General features: G+C 44.7%; 1 protein-coding gene across 1 annotated transcript in view; it reads right to left on the minus strand.

Moving 5' to 3' along the window:
• Nucleotides 1-23,984, minus strand: part of LOC126262357 (peroxidase-like) — a 291,332-nt gene that overhangs the window by 171,315 nt on the left and 96,033 nt on the right. The window contains exon 2 of the mRNA XM_049958941.1: nucleotides 3,024-3,176. Coding sequence (XP_049814898.1) covers nucleotides 3,024-3,176 — 153 coding nt within the window. The remainder of the gene's footprint in view (nucleotides 1-3,023; nucleotides 3,177-23,984) is intronic.

Here is a 23,984-nt window from a genome sequence, read left to right on the forward strand (position 1 = left end):
GTATAGCCGTGGACTGTTCCTGCTGGATTTCATGCCACACACGACACAACCATCAATGCCGACAGTTACTGTTCCACACTGTCAGGTCTGAGCGCTGCCGTCAAGCGAAGGTGCCGAGGACATTTGGTGAACGTGATTCCGCTCCACCACATGTGGCAATCAGAATTGCCGAAAAGCTCCGCGCACTTTACTGGGAGATTCTGGCCACCCACCGTACAGTCCAGAGCTCGCGCCTAGTGATTTCCACGTTTTCGGACCGTTTAAGAAGTTCCTGGCAGGACAGCGATTGACAAGTAACGATGACGCCAAGACAGCAGTCCATAGTCAGTTCGAATTCTACTTCTCACATTTAGTACTGCGATGGGACAAATGCGATAACCGTAGAGGGGACTATGTGGAAAAATAGTGTAAGGTACATAGAACTGGATGTATATTTGTCATTACCTGTATGCACCTAAAAAAATAGGTAAATGGCTTTCTGATTTGGCCTCGTATAGCACAACAATGAGTATACCTGGTATTACTAGATTAAGAGGAATCTTTTGACTCAGCGAACACAAAATCTTTGCTGTGAGTCCTTGAAAACAAGGAATCCATTAAAACTAAGTCAATACACTGAAGAACACGCTATCTGATCAAAAGTATTCGGATATTAGTGGATATTAATATGAGTTGTGTCCACTCTTCACTTTTACCAAAGTCTGAACTCTGCTGGGGACACGTTCAGTGAGATAACTGCATGTTTGTGGAGGAATGGCAGCCCATTCTTCCTGAAGAACCGAAACCACATAAGGATGTGATGTTGGTCGCTGGAATCCGGAGTGAAGTAGATATTCTAACTTATCCCAGAGATGTTCCATAGCGTTCAGGTCAGACTCTGGGCAGGTCAATCTATTTCAACAAACTATTAACTCAAGTATACTACATTGTGAGAGCGTGCAATGTCATGCTGACACAATGCTCGTCTCCATACAGTTCCTCTACTGTACGAAGTACCCAATTCCATAAAAAAAATGCTTCTATCCTTTCGCATTTTCCTTAAGTGCAATGAAGGGGCCACATCCTAACCACGAAAAACAATACTGTTACACTACCCCCTCAATAGTGGGTAACGGTCTCCTAGGCATTCGCTGAACCCAAACCCTTCTATGTTGTTGCCACAAGGTACAATGTGATTTATCACGCCTACCCACTCTTTTCCAGACATTCACTGCCCATTGGCGTCGCATTGAGTACAGAAAAGTGTGGCTTATGAGGAACTGCCCGACCGTCGTACCGCACTCTTTTGAACTACCTGCGCACATGATTGCGCTAGCTGGACTGTATTAGCACTTTGTAACGTGATTTTCTTCCGCTAACTTCATGCCACGTTTTACAACCACCCTCCGCAATGCTCGACGGTTCCCGTGTGTCAGTACATGTCTGGTCTTGATTTACCCACGGATGTCCTATCGCGTTTCCACTTCACAGGTACATCACCATCAGTCGGCATGGGCAGCTTTAGAATGGTTGCAATGTCACCCAGTCCCAGATGGAATTTTTTTGCTCAGGTGACATACACTACTGGCCATTGAAATTGATACATCACGAAGATGACGTGCTACAGACGCGGAATTTAACCGACGGGAAGACGATGCTGTGATATGCAAATGACTAGCTTTTCAGAGCATTCACACAAAGTTGGCGCTGGTGGCGACACCAACAACGTGCTGACATGAGGATAGTGTCCAACCGATTTCTCCCACTCAAACAGCAGTTGATCGGCGTTGTCTGGTGAAAAGTTGTTGTGTTGCGATTGCGGTTTATCGTATCAAGGCATTGCTGCTACCGTTGGTCAAGATCCAATGACTGTTAGCAGAATATGGAACCGGTGGGTTCAGGAGGGTAACACGGAATGCCGTGCTGGATCCCAACGGCCTCGTATCACTAGCAGTCGAGATGACAGGCATCTTATCCGCATGGCTGTAACGGATCGTGCAGCCGCGTCTCGATCCCTAAGTCAACAGGTGGGGACGTTTGCAAGACAACCATCTGCACGAACAGTTGGACGACGTTTGCAGCAGCATGGACTATCAGCTCGGAGACCATGGCTGCAGTTACCCTTGACGGTGCATCACAGACAGGAGCGCCTGGGATAGTGTACTCAACGACGAACATGGGTGCACGAATGGCAAAACGTCGTTTTTTCGGATGAATACAGGTTCAGTTTACATCATGATGGTCGCATCCGTGTTTGGCGACATTGCGGTGAACGGACATTGGAAGCGTGCATTCGTTATCGCCATACTGGCGTATCGCCCGGCGCGATGGTATGGGGTGCCATTGGTTACACGTCTCGGTCACCTCTTGTTCGCATTGACGGCACTTTGGACAGTGGACGTTACATTTCAGATGTGTACCGACCCGTGGCTCTACCCTCATTCGTCCCTGCGAAACCCTACATTTCATCAGGATAATGCATGAGCGCATGTTGCAGGTCCTGTACGGGCCTTTCTGGATACAGAAAATGTTCCACTGCTGCCCTGGCCAGCACATTCTCCAGATCTCTCACCAATTGAAAACGTCTGGTCAATGGTGGCCGAGCAACTGGCTCGTCACAATGCGCCAGTCACTACTCTTGATGAACTGTGGTATCGTGTTGAAGCTGCATGGGCAGCTGTACCTGTAAACGCCATCCAAGCTCTGTTTGACTTAATGCCCAGGCGTATCAAGGCCGTTATTACGGCCAGAGGTGGTTGATCTGGGTACTGATTTCTCAAGATCTATCCACCGAAATTGCGCGAAAATGTAATCACGTGTCAGTTCTAGTATAATATATTTGCCAAATGAATATCCGTTTATCATCTGCATTTCTTCTTGGTGTAGCAATTTTAATGGCCAGTTGTGTAGTATCAAATCTTCAAGAAGAACAATGTGAGTGACAGTAAACACCAAAAGCGGCAAGTTTCAAACGAGAAACAGCAGAATGGTTTCAGATAGACTGCAATATGCGTGGTGCCAGTGGCAGACCGATCTCTACTCACAAGGAGCCACGCAGGGCGTTGAGGGCATAGTCGAAGGCGCTGGTGCGCCCCGGCCCGTCCAGCAGCAGGGCGCACTCCTCCCCCAGGAACTGCGCATGCGCCACGCTGCACGCTGCCACCACCGATAGCAGCAGCGCGGTCCAAGGTGGCTGCCTGCAACACACAAAAATCTCGTTGTTACTGGGCGTTAATATCGGTGGAGTTATCGATGTTCGATATAATTGAATGTGTCAGCTCTAAATATCAATATCGATGGTTAATCAAATAAAAATGTCGTTGTTTCGGAAGGTCGGTGCCGAATATTTAGGTTTAGAATTCAGATTATAATTCAAGATTGCACGTGTTATTTAAAATTGTGAAGAATCAGTTTTATGAATTAATAAAAAAATTAAGGGAAACCATATTAAATGATACATTATAATCTAATTTTCTGAGCAGAAATCATTTCAACAGCTTTTGAAAATAGTTTTTCTGTTGGAACTGAACCCCCTTCAGCTTATAATTATTTCCTCGTTACCTGATACAGACTGAAACTAAATTGCGATATTTCCCTCCGGAATGTGACCGGATTACTTCCCAACTCTCTAGGGGGGTCCACCTGTAAATGTACTGATAATTCTAGATAAAAGTTTAGATGTCTAGAGTTCCCCGTTTTGTTTTTTACCTTCCACCTTTCGAGAATTATATCTGAAACTTTTCTACGTACCTTACTTTCGAGAGAGAGAGGGTTAACCAAAACACACACTGAAAACAGTTAAAATTCTTTAAGAACTTCAACGGAAAAAGTGTAGGTACCTTTCTCATGCTGTAAATATTCCGATATTAAAAAGAAAGGCGAATTGAGATTTCTCCTTTATGAGATAGATGATGATGATGAAATAATATATTTTCCGATTACATCGCCACAAAATATAGATGTTACCGATGTCTCGGCTTGTAAACATTGATTAAAACTGTGGCGTATCTGATTCTGATATATCGATATTTCATAGTTCGTTGTCCGATATCTCTGCTGCAAACGGTTCACACTGCTGAAAGCCAGTCTGCTCTGCAGAGAACGGTTCTAAACACTAGGCTTTCTGACTTCGCTATGAAAAGATAATTTAGTTTATGAACCATCTTTGTAGGGATTCTCTTCAGGCCGACTAAGCCGTCGCTGAAGAGGAACACTGCAAAGAGGTTAGAAACTGTACCTTTCAATTGTTCTTTTTAGTTTCAAAATTTGCCACTCAATGCCCAAAAGAGATTTATTCGCACGGGCACTTGCCATGCAAGCTTACACAGTTATAATAATAAAACACATCTGTCCTTTCAAAAAATTTTCAGCAGTTTGAAATGCTCTAAGGTATTCAGTTGGTAGGCGTCATCTGTTCGAGAACATTTCAAAATCATCAAATCCCAGGAAAACCTAAAACACATTTTATCCTTTTTCTGGGGTCAACAACGCTCATTGTGGAGTAATGCTATCAACAAATGGGAAGCTGCAGCACAAAAAATGTGTGCAGTGCGTGCAGCATTGATGATCAGAAATAGGTGAACAGTATAGTACTATCTTTTTACATATTTTGGGTAACTTCTTTTCAAGTATGTATACACAAAACACTATTGTACCCCAAGGATAAAGGCCATGCAACCCTAGGCGCTTCAGTCTGAAACCGCGTGACCGCTACGGTCGCAGGTTCGAATCCTGCCTCGGGCATGGATGTGTGTGATGTCCTTAGGTTAGTTAGGTTTAAGTAGTTCTAAGTTCTAGGGGACTGATGACCACAGATGTTAAGTCCCATAGTGCTCAGAGCCATTTGAACCATTTTGACCCCAAGGATAAATCGGTTGACGTTGTGTTGCGTGACTTTGTATTCGAGAGGACAAAGGTTCTAATCCTCATACTGATATCCTGATTTAAGCTTTCTATGGTTTTCCTGAATCACTTCAGACAAATGGCAGTCTAGATCTTACTATCAGCCCATGACCAACTTCACGTCCTGTCCCTGTCATACTGGAGTTGTAAATGCCTGTATTATAACAATTATTTTCTGTCCTTAAATTGAAGTACAGCGAAATGACCAACGTCCTTGTAAAACTGCTACTACTGCTGCTTCTGCTGCTGCAACGGTTTGTTTATTGTCTGTAGACGTGCCCCCTTGTGCAATTATGTAAGTCTAATAAGACGTTGAATTTATAAGCTCTACGTAATTCATGGTGATTCAGCTGCGCCATCTGTGGTTTTATGGAACCTGCAATGCCTTCAAAAAACGTGCAGTTTTCATATTTTCTTACTTGCTATACACAGACCTACAGAAAAAATGAACAGGAGGTCTTTATAGGAAATGTAATGCAATTAAATTTTATAGCGAGATAGTTCTCGAATTTATTAAGAAAAATGTACAAAAGTGACCTCCAAACGCGTTTTTCTTGAATAAATCGAAAATTGTAGCCTCCAGGTAAAACGTATCGCAGCAAAAAATTTAACTACGTTAAATTTCCTACAAAAGGGCTCTGTTCATTTTTTCTGTAAGACTAACAGATTTAGAGTAGTGACCGAGAGACTATGAAAATCTCGCATATAGTTTTGGAAGTTGCATAGAAACTATTGGTAGGGGCAGCTGAATCTCCTGCATACGTTCCAGCATACGTCTGAAATGCCTGAGTATTTTAAACAATCGCAGTAGACTTTTGGTTTATCAAAATTGTTAACATACCCAGGGCTGTGTCGGACTTGGAAAGAATGACCCATATTAGTGATGATCCCACATCTCTCGTGAGCTGATGGTGGCTGTCCCAATTATGCATTATCGATTCATTTTCATTCGTAATTTTAAATTTCGTGTATATGTGTGTGTGTGTGTGTGTATTAATCTAGTTATAAATGAAAATCTAGATATACAATACCAAAACTTGCAAGTAAATATTATGCGACTGACAATGTAAAATCGGAGAGGGTAGGACAGTCATATAATCAAAACTAGTGTCAGACAAGTTTCGTGTGAAACGTGCTGAATATCTTACCCGAAAATTACTTCGAATAGATAGGTGACCAACTCGGGAGAGTATCGTCTTAGACGCCCTAGAAACAAGCACACCTGAAGTTTCTGAATCAGTTAACACAGAGGAGGGCTTCGGTAATCACAAGGCTGTGATAGTATCAATGGCTACGTGTTATGGGGAATGTTAAGAAAGACTAATGTCCCGTCGACATCGAGATCATTAGGCAAATGGCTCTGAGTACTATGGGACTTAACATCTGAGGTCATCAGTCTCCTAGAACTTAGAACTACTTAAACCTAACTATCTTAAGAACATCACACATTTATGCCAGAGGCAGAATTCGAACCTGCGACCGTAGCAGTCGCGCGGTTCCGGACTGAAGCGCCTAGAACCGCTCGGCCACCCCGGCCGGCCTACGACAGTGGTAAAAAGCGTTTGGGCTAGAAACAAACATTGTGTTTTGGCAGATCGCAGTCCCCCATTCATAATTACTTTCTGAAAGCGTGCTTGCAGATATAAACTTCTTTGATGATCATGACGTGAAGGAAGACGTGGATGATGTGAGAACGTTAAAACAGGGATATGTTTGAGATGAGTTTAAAACGTAGTGGATTGATGACGTACGGCGCAGAAAGAAAAGGCTAGGAAAGTAGTGATTGAAAATTGTTTATCAGAAGATGATAAAGGTTAGTGGCACATGTACTTAAGCGTGCAGCAGTTAACTAGTCACTGGAAGCAACGTTAACCAGAAAAATCCGTGTTAGAAAAACTGCAAAAGTTGGAATACGAAAAACAGGACTGTAAAGGAAGATATGGATGTTGGTATCAAAATTGTAGTGACGTCATAAAGCGGCGGCATGATAAATATCAGATTTCTTGTGGCGAGAGTAGATGGGAAGGAATCACAGAAGACACAATGATCTCGTGCAGAAACTGAACGTGATACGTTTAAGCTTCGTCTAAACTCGCTCTTCAATAAATTTACGAATCTTTCACGAGATTGCACTACTTATTCTCAGTAATGACATTTGTTGTTTATTACATTCACGTGTTTAAAGGAACACCTTCATCCAGTCATTGAAGACCAGATGGAGAATTAGTATTTATGTGGTGTGTAAGTCCCAGTTTCTATCGCAGGTAATTGTGGGTTCCAATTCAATATGAATTTTAAGCAGGCTTCCGAAAGAGCTGAAAACGGTGCGTGGCAAACCGAATATTCTCCTTATAGGGTTGAAGGTATACCTTGTCTAACTGACAGTGATTGTTGTTATTAAAGCCACCTAAACTTAATATGATCCAGTAAATTTGTTTCTGTAGTGTTAACTCGGGTTTGTTCTGTCGTTCAGCCATCTTGATTCTGACTTTCCCAAATTAGCCTAGGCGAATCTTGGAATAATGAATAGTAATAGGCCACTGTCACCACAGTACGCAATTCCAGCTCATTTTACTGATTTAAATTCCAATCTTATACAGTCTGTTATTGCTTAGTTCCATGCTGCCTAGTTTATTTGCATGGTTTGTATCGAAACTGGAACGCATAAGTATGTAGGCCATTTATATATGAGTCATATGCCGACATTTTAGGAGAGAAATGAATATTATTAGGTGAGTTTTGTCATCGGTCTTGTTACAAGTGAACACAAATTTAACAACACACTGTGCATTTTTGTTTACTCTGCTACAAATACTACAAGAATTATATATTCATCTATTGAATAAACTGATTTCTCCACAAGAAGTTATTTGAGTTTAGAATTAAAATTTGTATTGCTGTCTTTCAGATTTTTTACAGTCATAGGGGAAATGATTTAAGATCCTTGTGTCTCCGTATTAAGTGTTTTTCTCAGACACTGATCAATGAAAGCCTTAATTATGAGTAATCAATGTTTTCTTCTATCTTGTAACTGCAGACGGAACTGTTTCTTTCGAACTGCTGTGGAATATTTACAAGGAATTTCATTAGCGAATATTATTTTCAGTTCGGGATAATCGAAAGTGATGAATTACCACATAAAACTGAATCACAAGACATTAATGAGTGTATTATAGTGATATTAAAACGATGATTTATTTGTTACCAAAAACTAGCAACCATTTGAGGATCAAGATGTGTTGAATTTAGCAGTTTGAGGTTTTAATAACTTATTTCTTCTATTATTCTACTCCGTTCACGGACTCCTCTTCATGTACTATGTTACTGTATTTGTACAAAAACGGTGTTTTTCTGAAACTAAGGGAGAGTTCATTTACAGATAACCATTTTTCTGAAAGTAAGGGAGAGTTCATTTACAGATAACCACTTATTATTTTTTTCGAAAACTTTATATCCGATTTCTGCTGTTACTGTCTCTGTAATTGCAGCACTTGGGTCATGTACAAAAAAGTACCACGTATGTGAAGAGAAGGGTCATTTAGATATAGAAGGAATTAGAATAGACACAACACTGAACGTTGTGGAATTCCATTCTTGATTTCTCTGACACTTAATGTTTCTCCCATTTCAGAATTAAGAATGAATCTTGCATTTTGCTGCAGAGCGTGAACTGTTTTGAAACTTCCTGGGAGATTAAAACTGTGAGGAGCGAGGTTGTGACTAGGAACGGGGATCATGCCCTTTGCAGGTATTGGTCATACCGACTGCGCTATCCGTTCAAAAGCCTGGAAGTATTGTTTGCTTCATTAATTTTTATTGTTATTCGATTTATTTAGAGATTATTCATTTAATCGTGTGACATTCTTACTGAAATCTTGTCGTATAAAAATGAGTGGAAATACGAGGCGTGTTTTTTAAGTAAGTACCGTTTTGAAATTAAAAAAGACGTGCTAAGATATTTCAATAATTTTATTTTTACATGAAAGCCTCTACCTTAATCTACGCACTGACGCTATTACAGTCTGATGTTTCCTTGTTTACGTTGTGTACTGAGTGTTTAAGGTGCCTCCGATAATCGTGAGTCCCACCGACTGTGGAGTACGGGCTGTTATAAGATTTCTTAGTGCGAAAGGCCTAAAAGCTATCGATATTCATCGTGCGATCTGTGCAGTTTACGGAGAAAACATTATGAGTGATGGAATGGTAAGAAAGTGGGTGAGAGCATTTAAAGATGGCCGCACAAATGTGCATGATGAACAACGGAGTGGGCGTCCTTCGGTCGGTAATGAAAGTTTGGTGCAGGAAGTGGACAATAAGGTGAGAGAAAACAGACGCTTTACGATTTCATCCTTGCGGGATGACTTTCCTAATGTTTCTCGTAGTGTTTTGTATGGCATTGTGACCGAGCACTTGAATTACCGACAATTGTGCGCACATTGGGTACTGAAAATGTTGACGGATGTGCACAAAACCACACGTTTAGACAGTGCATTGACTTTTCTTGAGCGGTACCACAACGACGGTGATGATTTCTTAAGCCAAATTGTTACGGGCGATGAAACATGGGTGGCCTACGTCACTCCAGAATCAAACCAACAGTCCATGGAAGTTGAGCAAGGGCATCGTTTTGCTGCAAGACAATGCCCGTCCGCATGTGGCGAATCAGACCAAAGATTTCATGACATCTTTTCGATGCGAAACTCTAGATCATCCTCCGTAGAGCCCCGATCTTGCGCCCAGTGACTACCATCTGTTCCTGCACTTGAAGAAACACCTGGGCGGTCAGCGTCGTCAAGACGATGACGAAGTCAAAACAGTGGTGATGCAGTGGTTAACAAGTCAGGCGGAAGACTTCCATGAGGACGGCATTCAAAAACTGGTAGAACGTTATGACAAGTGCCTCAATGTTGACGGAAATTATATAGAAACGTAGATTAAGGTACAGGCTTTCACGTAAAAATAAAATTATTGAGATATCTTAGCACGTCTTTTTTAAATTTCAAAGCGGTACTATTTTCTCTGCCTCGTGATGGCTGGGTGTTGTGTGCTGTCCTTAGGTTAGTTAGGTTTAAGTAGTTCTAAGTTATAGGGGACTTATGACCACAGCAGTTGAGTCCCATAGTGCTCAGAGCCATTTGAGCCAAAGCGGTACTTACTTAAAAAAACACGCCTCGTAGAAAGGCAGGTGGGTATTACCAACTATAATCATCAATCAATTTTGTCTAGCTATAGGTGTAAATGAAGCATTACATGAAAACCCAACTGCGGAGAGACGATACGATGAAACTGTTACGATTTGGAATGCTGGGGAAGCTAAGAAGGGAACCTCCCCATCGTACCCCCCTCAGATTTAGTTATAAGTTGACACAGTGGATAGGCCTTGAAAAACTGAACACAGATCAATCGAGAAAATAGGAATAAGTTGTGTGGAACTATGAAAAAAATAAGCAAAATAGACAAACTGAGTAGTCCATGTGCAAGATAGGCCACATCAAGGAGTGTGTGAGCTCCGGAGCGCCGTGGTCCCGTGGTTAGCGTGAGCAGCAGCGGAATGAGAGGTCCTTGGTTCAAGAAGAGTTGGCCTTTGGCTGTGCTGCGGTGAGGACGCGCTGTTTGTGTTCCTGCCGCGGAGCGAGCGCTTGTGTTGTTTATATCGTACTCGGCCGTTTCGCGCGTGCCGTACTCAGCATATAGATCACTATGGCGTACCAATACAGAAAATCAACGCTCAAATTTACGTTCCGCAACGAATTTGCACGGCCCAAAGCACTCGAAGTCGAACGATTTCTACGAGAAGAAGTTAAAATCCCGGCGACCGACATTCTCGGCATTCACTTGTCCATTGTGAGTAGTATCGTATATGTCAAGATCATCAACGATGCAACATGTGAACGGATCCTTCGGGACACGAAACAGGGCCTCCGTTTCTGCCATGCTGATGGCAATGTGGGGACTGTACACGTCGATTATTCTGGCATGGGACTTCGCACGATCAGAATTTTCGAACTTCCTTTCGAACTACCGGCGGAGGACGTCGTGACAGCGCTGCGCCCCTACGGCACGGTCCATGATCATATTGCGGAAAAATGGACGCAATTCCAGACATATCCTGTGCTGAATGGAGTCCGCCCGGTCCGAATAGAACTTAAAAGACATGTACCTTCATATCTGAATATCGGTGGCTGCCGTGCCATCGTCATCTACGATGGGCAACCAAAGACCTGCTCTGGTTGTGGGAAGGAGAGACACCTCAGATCAGAATGTCTCCAACGTCGAATCACTCAACTGCCGCCGGCTGACGCAGACCCGCCATCGCAGCCGACGCTGCTTCCCGTGACTTATGCAGCATCCCTCACGACAGCTACCACTTCACCACGACTGCCGACATCTACTGTTGGGTCGCGGCTCCATCCTCCAATACAGGGCGATGACGACACACCCGTTCCTCAAGCTACGGATTCAATTCCGATGCCGCCGCCCCCGTCGACGGATAACAACATAAATAACGATAGCATGGCCGTAGACTCGCTTATTGTGCCTACAGCTGCCTTTGTGCCGGAACGTCGGGAATCTTTGCCGTCGTCTGACACAGAAGGACACACCAGGAAGCAACGCTCCCCGAAGCGACGGAAGCGGAGGCGTAGAGCAACTTCCGAACGGGATGCGACACAGCCTCCAGAGGACGACGACTCCACCTTCAATGACGACGCTACCACAGAAGCAGCCGCCATTTGTTGCAGTGTGGCACCACCGAACGGAACTGAGGACAAATCACATATACCTACAGTGGCAAAATCGGATGCCAATATGCAGGACAGATGCTGCCCACCACCTTCTGGAGTGCAAGCACCCATGCCGAGTCCTGAGGAAGCTAGGGAAGCCGATCTTGCTTTGAGTTCCCCGACGTGGGCGGATGACCACGACGACGACGGAACCATGCAAGTTACGCCAACAGGGCCCACGCCATTGGCGCCGGCTTTCTAGAAAGGACGGCAGGTGAGGTTTGTGGGGATGCGGAGGTGTCAATACAGTCAGAAGCGCCATAGGCAATTCCAGTCTTAATGGATAACTCAACACCTGCGGTTCGGCAACAAGCTTATCGTATCGCCACGCTTAACCTCAACACGATACGAACGGCAGTGAAGATCCAGTTGCTGCGTGAGATGCTTCGTTCTTCGTATGTTGACATTGCCCTGTTGCAAGAAGTGTATATAGCGGCCCTCCCCGTTTTCTACGGTTATGTGACATATATGTCACCGGCGGACTGGAATGGCAGCGGTACGGCAATACTAGTGCGCGACGGAATTGCCATCGAAGAAGTGACTTACCTTCCGTCAGGAAGGGGGCTGGCGATCACAGCACTGGGCACACGCATCATTAACATTTACGCTCCATCAGGAACTGACCAACGCCGCGAACGATCGCTGTTCTACTCGGAGGATATCGCCCCCCTCTTTTTCAGTCGCTTCGATCAATATATCTTCGGCGGCGACTTTAACTGTGTGCTCCACCCCAAAGACCAAGTCCCACACTTCTCGACTTGTCAAGAACTTCGGCTCCTGGTTCGAGATCTGCTTCTCACCGGCACGTGGGAGACAGTGCACGGTGACCGTCCCGGGCCGACATACCTTACTAGTCACTCAGCCAGTCGCCTAGACCGCATTTATGTCTCACGAGCTCTAGCGCCGGGAGTATTGGACGCCGAACGTTGGCCGCTTGCCTTCTCCGATCATAGCGCTTTCATGTGCACACTCACTCTACAACAGCAGCGGATATGGCGCAGCCGAGGTCCCTGGAAGCTGAATGTGGCACATCTTCAAGCCCCGGAATGCCGTCGGATTATCGCCAACACATGGCTGGATTGCGAACGTCGTCTTCCCCGATACCCTTCGACTCTAGCATGGTGGGTGGACTGTGCAAAACCAGCGTTTCGGCGTGTGCTAACTCAATTCGGTAAAGATATCGCAGCTTGGCATCGTCACACATTGGACTTTTATTACACGATGCTTCGCGAACTCGACAGCCAACCACCATCTCCAAACCGACAAATGGAAAGCCGCCGAATTAAAGGTCAAATATTGTCCCTTACGAGGAAACGTTTGGAGGGGGTCGTCGTGCGATCGCGACGTCAAGACCGAGCGGAAGGAGAAAACCCGTCTATGTATCACATCGTGCTCGACAGCCGCCGACGGCGACAGCAGCTGATCACGGACCTCGTATTGCCAGGTGGTAGGGTCGTACTGACTCAGGCCGCGGTTACAGAAGCCTTTGCAGATCACTATCGCCGGTTTTACGACGAGGTGAATACAGAGGAAGAGGAAGCGGACGATCACGACATACTGCAGCACGTGTCGCACACCCTCGACAATGCAGCAGCGGTGACGCTGTTAGATGGAATTACACGGGACAACATCGAGGACGCGCTTAACAAGGGAGCACTCAACAAATCTCCCGGGCCAGACGGACTGCCGCTCGAGTTTTATCGGACTTTCCGCGATCTAATGATGCCCCGATGGATCAGCATGTACCAAGAACTGATGACCCCCTGTTCCCACGTGCCACCTGCAGTCGTGGAAGGTCTGCTTATACCGATACACAAGCCTTCCAGAGGTCGGACGATCGAGGACTACAGGCCCATTACAATGCTCAACTCGGACTATAAAATCTTCGCCCGACTACTCGCCAGCCGCATAAAGAAGGTTCTGCCCCTACTCCTCTCAATGGAGCAAACGACACAGGGCGGAGTGACCAACATGCAAACGGCAACCAGCGAATGCAGGGATTTAATAGCCATCGCCACATCCTGTCGCCTTCGAGCTGCTCTGATCTCCATTGATTTCGACCACGCCTTTGACAGAGTTCACCACAAGTTCCTTCTGTCCGTTATGGCCCGCATGGGCTTCCCGCCTGACTTTCTCGACATCTTTCACCGCCTTTTCCGTGGAGCTGCATCCCGTGTACTGGTGTATGGACGGATTGCGGGTCCCTTTCCGATCCGACGGTCAGTTCGCCAAGGATGCCCACTCTCCATGATCCTTTACGCGATCGCACTCGAACCACTTGTCGGAAGGTTGAAAAACAGGCGCTCGGGAATGTCTTTGAGGGATCACACCTTTCACTGCAGGATATATGCTGATGACCTTCTATTACTTGTCCGATCTGGTGACGAGGTACGATCGGTGATACAATGGATCAATCGCTATGGATTGGCAGCGGGCAGCCTCATGAATGTGGCCAAGTCGGCAGCGATGCCGATTGGGAGAGGTCTACAAGAGGACGCTTTAGCCCCACTCCCACTAGTTAACAAGATCCGGTTCTTGGGTATAACATTTACACAGGATGTGCACCGCACGGCTGCCATGAACTATGCACGATTACTACAGGCCATACGCACAGAAGTTCGCCGGAACTTACTTCGACGGATGGACCTCCTACAGCGTGTGGAATACCTCAACCTTCACGTGGCGACTAGGATGATCCACATGGCCCAGGTCCTACCGCTATCGACAGCGATGGCACACAGATTGCAAGCAGCGTTTGGATATTACCTTACCGCCGGACACCTATTCAAAGTCCGCTACGAAACACTCACCCTCCCTCCGCGTGATGGCGGATTGGGACTTATAAATGTACGAGCGAGAGCTACAGCGTTATACTTGTGCACAATGATGAAATTGTGGACCCACAAAGATGCTTCCCTTACGGGACGTCTGTTAGAGGAATTGCTGCCGGCGTCTCTTCTGCCACCTGTCACGGTTGCGCACATTACACCTTCACTCTCGCACCTCTCGGCATTTATTCTTGAGTATAGTTACGTGCACCCAGACCTTCCCAACACTCGCACTCCCAAGGCGAGAGACGTTTACAGACTGCTGCTAAGGTCCATACCTCGGAATGTGAATGAGAGGAAGAGCCCTACGACCCTATGGCCTGCAGTGTGGAGAGCGGTCCAGAAGCCGTTCCTCCCCACGCGGGTACGAGCCGCGTGGTACCAGGTGGTGAACGGGTAGGTTGTAACACGACAAAGGCTGCCACCTCGTGGATACTGACGAACACCGCTTAACATGTGGATCGGCGTTAGAGGTATGGCTGCTAGTGCAGAAGATCCTCGCCTGCTACCTACGTACCGCGCCTCGCACAATTGAGCCACGGCTCCTCCTTTGTCCAGAGGATACTTATTTCCCACCTGCGAAGACTCACGCTCTCACATGGTTTAAAGGCATGTCCATATACTACCTCTTTCGAGATAATGAGAAGATGGTGCTTGATTACTGGCAATTTCTCCAGGACAGTCATAGTGCACTTGAGTGTACACCCCGATACCGACAGCTATTTTCGGACTACTTGCGCAGTGTCTTCGACAACACCCCTCACAGTTGGGGAGTACCGGGCAGAGGATGACCGCCGACATGGGGCTCCACACGCCGCGAAATGTTGTACCAATTTGGAACATGGAATCTGTACGCAGATGGGCCATGCACATGGAATGGCGTGCGGGATTTGGCTACATTTTTCTTTCTGTATTATCTATAATCACACTATTAGTTTCAAATTCTTTTTCGTAGTTTAGAAGGAACTCTTGTTCTGTTGTTGCTACGGATGTAATTTTCTAATTTTGTTTGTCGTAACTGAAAGACGCCTTTTGTCCATGTATATAAAAAAAAGGTTGACAGCGAAAATAATTTCCAATAAAAAATTTAAAAAAAAACAACAAAAATAAAAAAACATAAAAAAGGTAAGGTGCTCGCTCCCCGTAAATATAAATATAAAAAAAGTCTTCCCTCGACTGAAAAGTTTAATTTTTTATTTTCAGACAATTATCAAAGTTCAGGCACTCACACATAATCAAATTCGCTCTCCAAAATTCCAGGACATGTTCAGATTTGCTTGGACATATGCAGGATTTGACGGTCTAAACACGGAAAAATTTGAAAACGTTAAAAACATATGTTTCGACAGAGCACAGGGAAAACCGTGCGACTGTGAAACTCTTGCATTCATTTGTTGCAGTTTATGTGACAAACTCTTTATGTTTTCATAACTTTTTTGGGAGTGACTATCACATCCGCAAGAAAACCTAAATCGGGCAAGGTAGAAGAATCTTTTTACCCATTCGCCAAGTGTACAAGTTAGGTGGGTCGACAACATATTACTGTCATATGACGCACATGGGCCGGCCGAAGTGGCCGTGCGGTTAAAGGCGCTGCAGTCTGGAACCGCAAGACCGCTACGGTCGCAGGTTCGAATCCTGCCTCGGGCATGGATGTTTGTGATGTCCTTAGGTTAGTTAGGTTTAACTAGTTCTAAGTTCTAGGGGACTAATGACCTCAGCAGTTGAGTCCCATAGTGCTCAGAGCCATTTGAACCATTTGACGCACATGCCGTCACCAGTGTCGTATAGAATATATCAGACGTGTTTTCCTGTGGAGGAATCGGTTGACCAATGACCTTGCATCAAATGTTTTCGGTTCCCATTGGAGAGGCACGTCCTTTCGTTTACTAATCGCACGGTTTTGCAGTGCGGTCGCAAAACACAGACACTAAACTTATTACAGTGAACAGAGACGTCAATGAACGAAGGGCAGATCATAACTTTGCGAAAATAAAGAAAGTAAACTTTTCACTCGAGGAAAGACTTGAACCAAGGACCTCTCGTTCCGCTGCTGCTCACGCTAACCACGGGATCACGGCGCTCCTGAGCTCGCACTATCCTTGATGTGGCCTATCTTGCACATGGACTACTCAGTTTGTATATTTTGCTTATTTTTTTCATAGTTCCACACAATTTCTTCCTGTTTTCTCGATTGATCTGTGTTCAGTTTTTCAAGGCCTATCCACTGTGCCAACTTGTAACTAAATCTGAGGGGGGTACGATGGAGAGGTTCCCTTGTAACTACTTAGTTGCTTCTGTGAGTAATCTTGGTGTAGTGGCACACGTACTTCGTGGAAGACGTAACGGGACGGGAGGCGGTTACCCAACGCAAAGCGGGTGTCCAGTTGCTCAGTTGCTCTCCCTGACCCGCTGCCGTCTTCCGCGGACTCATATCCCGCTGGGAAAGTGAAGCTGGGCCCTCACGTTTCTCACGGGCCCGGAGAAAGCAGCGCCCGCATGCGCATCACGAGCAGCGAAAACGCCGTCGCCCGCTAGCTGGGGCGCTGCGGCTGACTCAGCCGTGGGCGTCAGCGGCGGCACCGCGGATTCGAGTAATAGCTGATCCAGCCGTATCCCCTGTGCTCTGGTATCACGCACCCAAAATGGGTCTGTGCGACTCGATACGCGATTTTACGGCAGGAAACTCACAGTTCGTTGTAAATGACGGGAAGCCATCCAGTGAAATCCAGGTGATATATGGAGTACCCACCCTAAGAAAGTGTTATACACCGTGTGCTGTTCTTAATGTACCTATTGGGTGGTTATAATTAAAGTGTAGCTACTCACAGAGATTTACCCTGGAAAAGAACTTGTTCCACTTTTGGCCACCAGGTGCGAATCAGGCTCTGCGGATGCAAGAAAGACGTATAGAATACTTTCGTAGGAGAACTTCTGTGAAGTTTGGAAGGTAGGCGACGAGGTACTGGTGGAAGTGAAATTGTGAGGACGATTCGTGCGTCGTGCTTGGATAGCTCAGTTGGTCAGCGTGTTCGGTCAGAGGGTTTAACTACCCTCTGTAGTAAAAAAAAAAAAATAACTGGGTAAACGGATCAACAAGCAACCTGAACGAGTGTCACCGGATGTCCGCCACGAACAAATTCAACGAACAATATAGAACAAAAATGAGCTGGTAGTGCACTTACCCGCGAAAGGCAAAGGTCCTGAGTTCGAATCTCGGTCCGGTACACAGTTTAAATCTGCCAGGAAGTTTCAAAATCAGCGCACACTCTGCTGCAGAGTGAAAATTTCATTCTGGTGACGTATAGAAATGTTTCCATATGTAATAGATTAGGAACTGAACGTGGGCAAAAAAGATCAAACAAGTGAGAAAATAATCCCGTAACTGTATTTTCGCTGTTCATACAGAAGAACTTCAGCATTAGACATAACGTTTTAATTTAGTACTTCTTTATTACTAAATCTATTCGAAACACATTTCGTAGGCAGTATCGACATATACCATTGAAAGCATCTGTAATATTGTATAATTTTACGACTCATAGTTCATGACATACGAGGCCATAAACATTGAGATGCGTGTAAAACTAGCTTTTCTTAAAACGGAGCGCAAATAAACCAGACTGTATTCATCCAGTGTCAGATTAACAGTTTTTAACAACTTCCAACAAACTTTAAACATAATTTCAAAGCTTTTCTAATCTTCTTCTGGTTTACTTTTCCACAACATATTAATTCAGTTGTAGCCGGCCGCGATGGCCGAGCGGTTCTAGGCGCTTCAGTCCGGAACCGCGAGACTGCTACGGTCGCAAGTTCGAATCCTGCCTCGGGCATGGATGTGTGTGCTGTCCTTAGGTTAGTTGGGTTTAAGTAGTTCTAAGTTCTAGGGGACTGATGACCTCTGATGTTAAGTCCCATAGTGCTCAGAGCCATTTGAACCATTTTGAATTCAGTTGCAAATTACTGAAGGGTTTGAAGTTGATTTATACGTCTTGAAGAATCACTTGTCTCTGTGGCTTTGCGGGGAGCAGGGGGGGGGGGGGGGGGAATAAGGGAGATATTCTGAGCAGCCCTCTCAGTCTTTTGTAGCTCAATTGAATCCGTTGTCTGTCGTCTAGTGAAGTCATCAGAAGACCAAGAAAAAACTGCAAAATGATTTAGACAAGATATCTGCATCGTCCTGTAAGTGGCAATTGATCCTAAACAATAAATAGTGTGAGGTCTTCCAAACGTACCAAAACGATTTGTTAAGTTTCAGTTGTCATAAGATCACACAAATTCAAAGATTGTCGATTCAGCTCGATACTGAGGGATTACAGTTAAGAATAGTATACATTGGAACCATCACATACGAAATGTTGTGGGGAAGGCGAACCAAATACAGCTTTTTATTCGCAGAAATGCGCTTGTCCGTTGTCTCATGGAGTAATGTTGGGTAGTATGGGGTCATTACCAGATACGAGTGAGAAAGAACACCGGAAAACTTCAAAGAAGATCAGTTCGTTTTGCATTACCGCGAAGTATGAGAGAAAGTGTCACGGATATCATAAGTGACTTGCGATATCAAACATTAAAACGACGGTGTTTTTCGTTGCGGCGAGATATTTTCGCGAAAATTCAGTCATCAGCTTTCTACTCCGAATGCCAGAATTTTTTTTTGACTATCACAACACATAGAGAAATGACAATCGTAATAAAATAAGGGAAATCACAGCTCGCTCGGTAAGATTTTGGTGCTCATAAATGGCTGGTTCAAATGGCTCTGAGCACTATGGGACTTAACAGCTATGGTCATCAGTCCCCTAGAACTTAGAACTACTTAAACCTAACTAACCTAAGGACATCACACAACACCCAGTCATCACGAGGCAGAGAAAATCCCTGACCCCGCCGGGAATCGAACCCGGGAACCCGGGCGTGGGAAGCGAGAACGCTACCGCACGACCACGAGATGCGGACTGGTGCTCATATTCCCACATGCTATTCGAGGATGGAACGGACGAGGAATAGTTTGAAAGTGGTTCTGTGATCCCTCTGCTAACCGTTTAAATGTGAATTCCAGAGTAATCATATAGATGTAGATTTAGATAAATGCCGGCCGCGGTGGTCTAGCGGTTCTAAGCGCTCAGTCCGGAACCGCGCGACTGCTACGGTCGCAGGTTCGAATCCTGCCTCGGGCATGGATGTGTGTGATGTCCTTAGGTTAGTTAGGTTTAACTAGTTCTAAGTTCTAGGGGACTAATGACCTCAGAAGTTGAGTCCCATAGTGCTCAGAGCCATCTGAACCATTTTTTTTTTTTTTTTGAATTTAGATAAATGTAAATACATTAGCAGTTAATAACAGGTTTATATGTTCGTCTACAACGAATAGTCTCTCAATTAATGGTTGATTAATTACAAAAAGAATGTTAAATGTATAATATTACGAAGGTAGAATCAAGTGCATTATGTGTGAAACCGGGACGCAGTTTTGATGGCTCCAGCCCGCCGCGCCACACACTAAGCTATTGTTAGCGTAGAAAACAGATTGTCTGCATAACGACGATATTTCCAGGAAACGCGCAGGTGGCTGAAAGAGTAGGTCGTCTTCCCGCTCCTTGCAGGCAAAACTCGAAGAGGAAGACTGAAATCGAAATGACTCAGGCCACTCGCAAGATCCCAGGAAACCCACAACACGCAATGGACTACCATTTCATATGTCATTTCAGGAAACTTCTCTTTCCATTCGATGTTAAGCACCAGTAACGTTTTGTTACTGAAAGGAAGATAGCCTGCGGGGCAGCCGAGAAGTCTTAGGCGCCTTGCCACGGTTCGCGGCTCCCCCGTCGGAAGTTCGAGTCCTCCCTGGGGCATGGGTGTGTTTGTTGTCCTTAGCGTAGGTTAGTTTATGTTAGATTAAGTAGTGTGGAAGCCTATGGACCGATGACCTTAGTAGTTTGGTCCCGTAGGAACTAACCACAAATTTCCAAATAAAGGTACATTTCTCTGTGGCGCCAGCCGCCAGCCATCTGATGACTTACAGTCTTACTTCCAAAACAATAGAAGCCATTCACTTCAGTTGTGTCCGTAGCTCGTGCTCTAGTGGGTAGCGTTGCTGCCTCTGGATCACGGGATCCCGGGTTCGATTCCCGGCCGGGTTGGGGATTTTCTCTACCTGGAGACTGGGTGTTTGTTTTGTTCTCATCATTTCATCATCATAATTCCTGACAGTAGCTAGATTGGGACTTTATACAGGTGCTGATGACCAAGCAGTTGAGCGCCCCCCCAATAGAAACATCAACTTCTGTTGTGTTTCACCGTGTTTGATGTTTAACAAGTAACTATTCCTTTTCCCCGGCTCTTCGACAAATTCGTGATTCTTTCTTCATTTTTAACTCGAATTTTACGTTAAGGATCTTTTTTATTTCGTTCAACAGTTGTAAAGTTGTCTTAGTTTCCCCCAAAAATGCACTGAAGGCTGCGAAGGTCAGCATTTACATCAGCTTCCCCTTCTACTTTTACTCCTGTTGTACATCTTTCTTCCAGTCCCTTCCTTGCTTCTTAGACGTATATGATAAACACCAGCGTTTATCCTTCTTAACAAACTCCTTTCTTGATTTACTGCTTATATTGTTCTCAGTTGGTTTTTGTGCAAGAACAATGCTACTTTGGTCATTCTGGATTCCTTTTTTCGACTTCCTAGGACAGCTTTTTAATACTGTAATTTTAAAAACTAAACTATGTCAAAAATACATCTTTTGCTTTACGCGTTTGGTGCATCTGTTTCTAGGCGCTACAGTCTGGAACCGCGCGACCGCTACGGTCGCAGGTTCGAATCCTGCCTCGGGCATGGATGTGTGTGATGTCTTTAGGTTAGTTAGGTTTAAGTAGTTCTAAGTTCTAGGGGACTGATGACCTCAGAAGTTAAGTCCCGTAGTGCCCAGAGCCATTTGAACAATTTTTTTTGCATCTGTTTCGTCATGTATTTATACTAACAAATATAATGTTCTGTTAACTATCCTACTGTACTGTTCAGCAAATAATTTTATCTTTGTTTTGCGGTGTTTTCTTAAGTAATTTTGCATGTTTGAAGTATTTATCGAAGATTTCAAATTTTTGAAACAGTTTCTGCATCTCACTTTATTATTGAAATACTGCCAAGTTTCGCCTTTGGTAGGCGCCTTTCTGACTGCAGATGAAGTATTTGCTGCACTTAAACTGTTTTACACAATAATACAATAATAAACGAGGAAGTCGAATCGTGAAAAGGAAGGGGATTCGAGTGAGAAAAATGCAAACAACACGTTGACATGGTATACAAAGAGTTGCAGATGTTTCTGTACGCTCACTCCATCTGTTGTTGACCTATCTGTGCTCGCGCGTTCAGTTGTTGGACATGATGGAACTGTGTCATTCGGTCAAAGTTTTGGGTTGATAACAAAAATTTAATAAATGTTTGCTAGGACCATTCGATGCGACAGCTGCCATAAAGTACTGATGTGAGGAACAATATCAGATGCAAGTATCGAATAAAAGAGTATCACTATCGAGATGAAACTAATGGAGGTCCGGAGAGGTGTTTCAATTTTTTCAATAAGTTCGGTGCAAGAAGGTTTTGTAGCTGTTTTAATACAAAATACCTTGTAATGTAGTATAAATTTGCTACCTACAAATTTCTTTTCTAACGTTCATATATCAGGAACATCAGTGACTTGATATTGTTTCGTGTCTTGCACACTCTCACAGTTTACCCCACAATGGGGCATATTGTTGCAGTGGGTGGGATACATTTTTAGGCGTGTTAAACATTGATCAAAAATGTCATAGTTCCGTCCCCACAAACCAAACCAAACACAGATCTGTATTATTCAGTGTTGTTTTCTTCTTCTACATCTACATCTACATCTACATCTACATCCATACTCCTCAAGCCATCTGACGGTGAGTGGCGGAGGGTACCTTGAGTACCTCTATCGGTTCTCCCTTCTATTCCAGTCTCGTATTTTTTGTGGAAAGGATTGTCGGTATGCCTCTGTGTGGGCTCTAATCTCTCTGATTTTATCCTCATGGTCTCTTCGCGAGATATACGTAGGAGGGAGCGATATACTGCTTGACTCCTCGGTGAAGGTATGTTCTCGAAACTTCAACAAAAGCCCGTACCGAGCTACTGACCGTCTCTCCTGCAGAGTCTTCCACTGGAGTTTATCTATCATCTCCGTAATGCTTTCGCGATTACTAAATGATCCTGTAACGAAGCGCGCTGCTCTCCGTTGGATCTTCTCTATCTCTTCTAACAACCCTATCTGGTACGGACCCAACACTGCTGAGCAGTATTCAAGCAGTGGGCGAACAAACGTACTGTAACTTACATCGCCGGCCGCGGTGGCCGTGCGGTTCTGGCGCTGCAGTCCGGAACCGCGGGGCTGCTACGGTCGCAGGTTCGAATCCTGCCTCGGGCATGGGTGTGTGTGATGTCCTTAGGTTAGTTAGGTTTAAGTAGTTCTAAGTTCTAGGGGACTTATGACCTAAGATGTTGAGTCCCATAGTGCTCAGAGCCATTTGAACCATTTGTAACTTACATCCTTTGTTTTCGGATTGCATTTCCTTCGGATTATTCCAATGAATTTGAGTCTGGCATCTGCTTTACCGACGATCAACTTTATATGATCATTCCATTTTAAATCACTCCTAATGCGTACTCCCAGATAATTGATGGAATTAACTGCTTCCAGTTGCTGACCTGCTATTTTCATGTAATTTGTTGTCAGTATTATGGAAAACTCTGTTTCCTTTTGCCAAATTACTACCTTTTCCACTTCGCTGCGTCTGTTTGTCTTAATTTTGTGATTTCTCGTGTTGCCTTGACAAAGAAACTTCATAATAAGAAATTGCACGTGACACGGAGCAGGCACTGTAACAGCTAGCTCGATACCAAGTAGAATCGAAGCTCTCAGTGTATCACTGTTTCATATTCGGTTACATTTAAGCATCAATTTTCAATTGTAAAGAAATTTAAAAAAATTTATTACTCCACTGAACTTACGACTTCCACATAATACGGCATTTGTACTGATGAACGGAAAGGCTATGTTGCTACTGAAAAAAATATTCCGAGGAGAAAAAATTACAAAGAGAGGGACAAATGACGTTCCCTGTTACAGTCTCTCTGATACTGACAGCCCGCTATCCAGTGACTGACAAGAGAATTGTGCTGTCGAATGCTACCATACAATCTACTGGAAAGAATGTGCGTTGCTGCCAGCGGTTAGTTAAAAATTCGCAAATTGCCCCGTGTCACAACTAGCTCGGTACCAAGAACTGTCGGTATTTTTTCACGTCCCTGTGCATGACAGCGATTTAACGACCGTGGCAGCGGAGGTCGACCCAAGCGGATGTAAGAGCGACAGTTAGAAAATGTAGCTCTTCTGCGAAAGGTCAGATGCATTCCAGAGTGAAACCGCGTTGTTGCAGTAACGCCGGCTTAACCTCGGACCGGAGAAGTTCAACGACCAGA

Source organism: Schistocerca nitens, chromosome 1 (assembly GCF_023898315.1).
Source record: "Schistocerca nitens isolate TAMUIC-IGC-003100 chromosome 1, iqSchNite1.1, whole genome shotgun sequence".
NCBI classification, from domain to species: Eukaryota; Metazoa; Arthropoda; class Insecta; order Orthoptera; family Acrididae; genus Schistocerca; species Schistocerca nitens.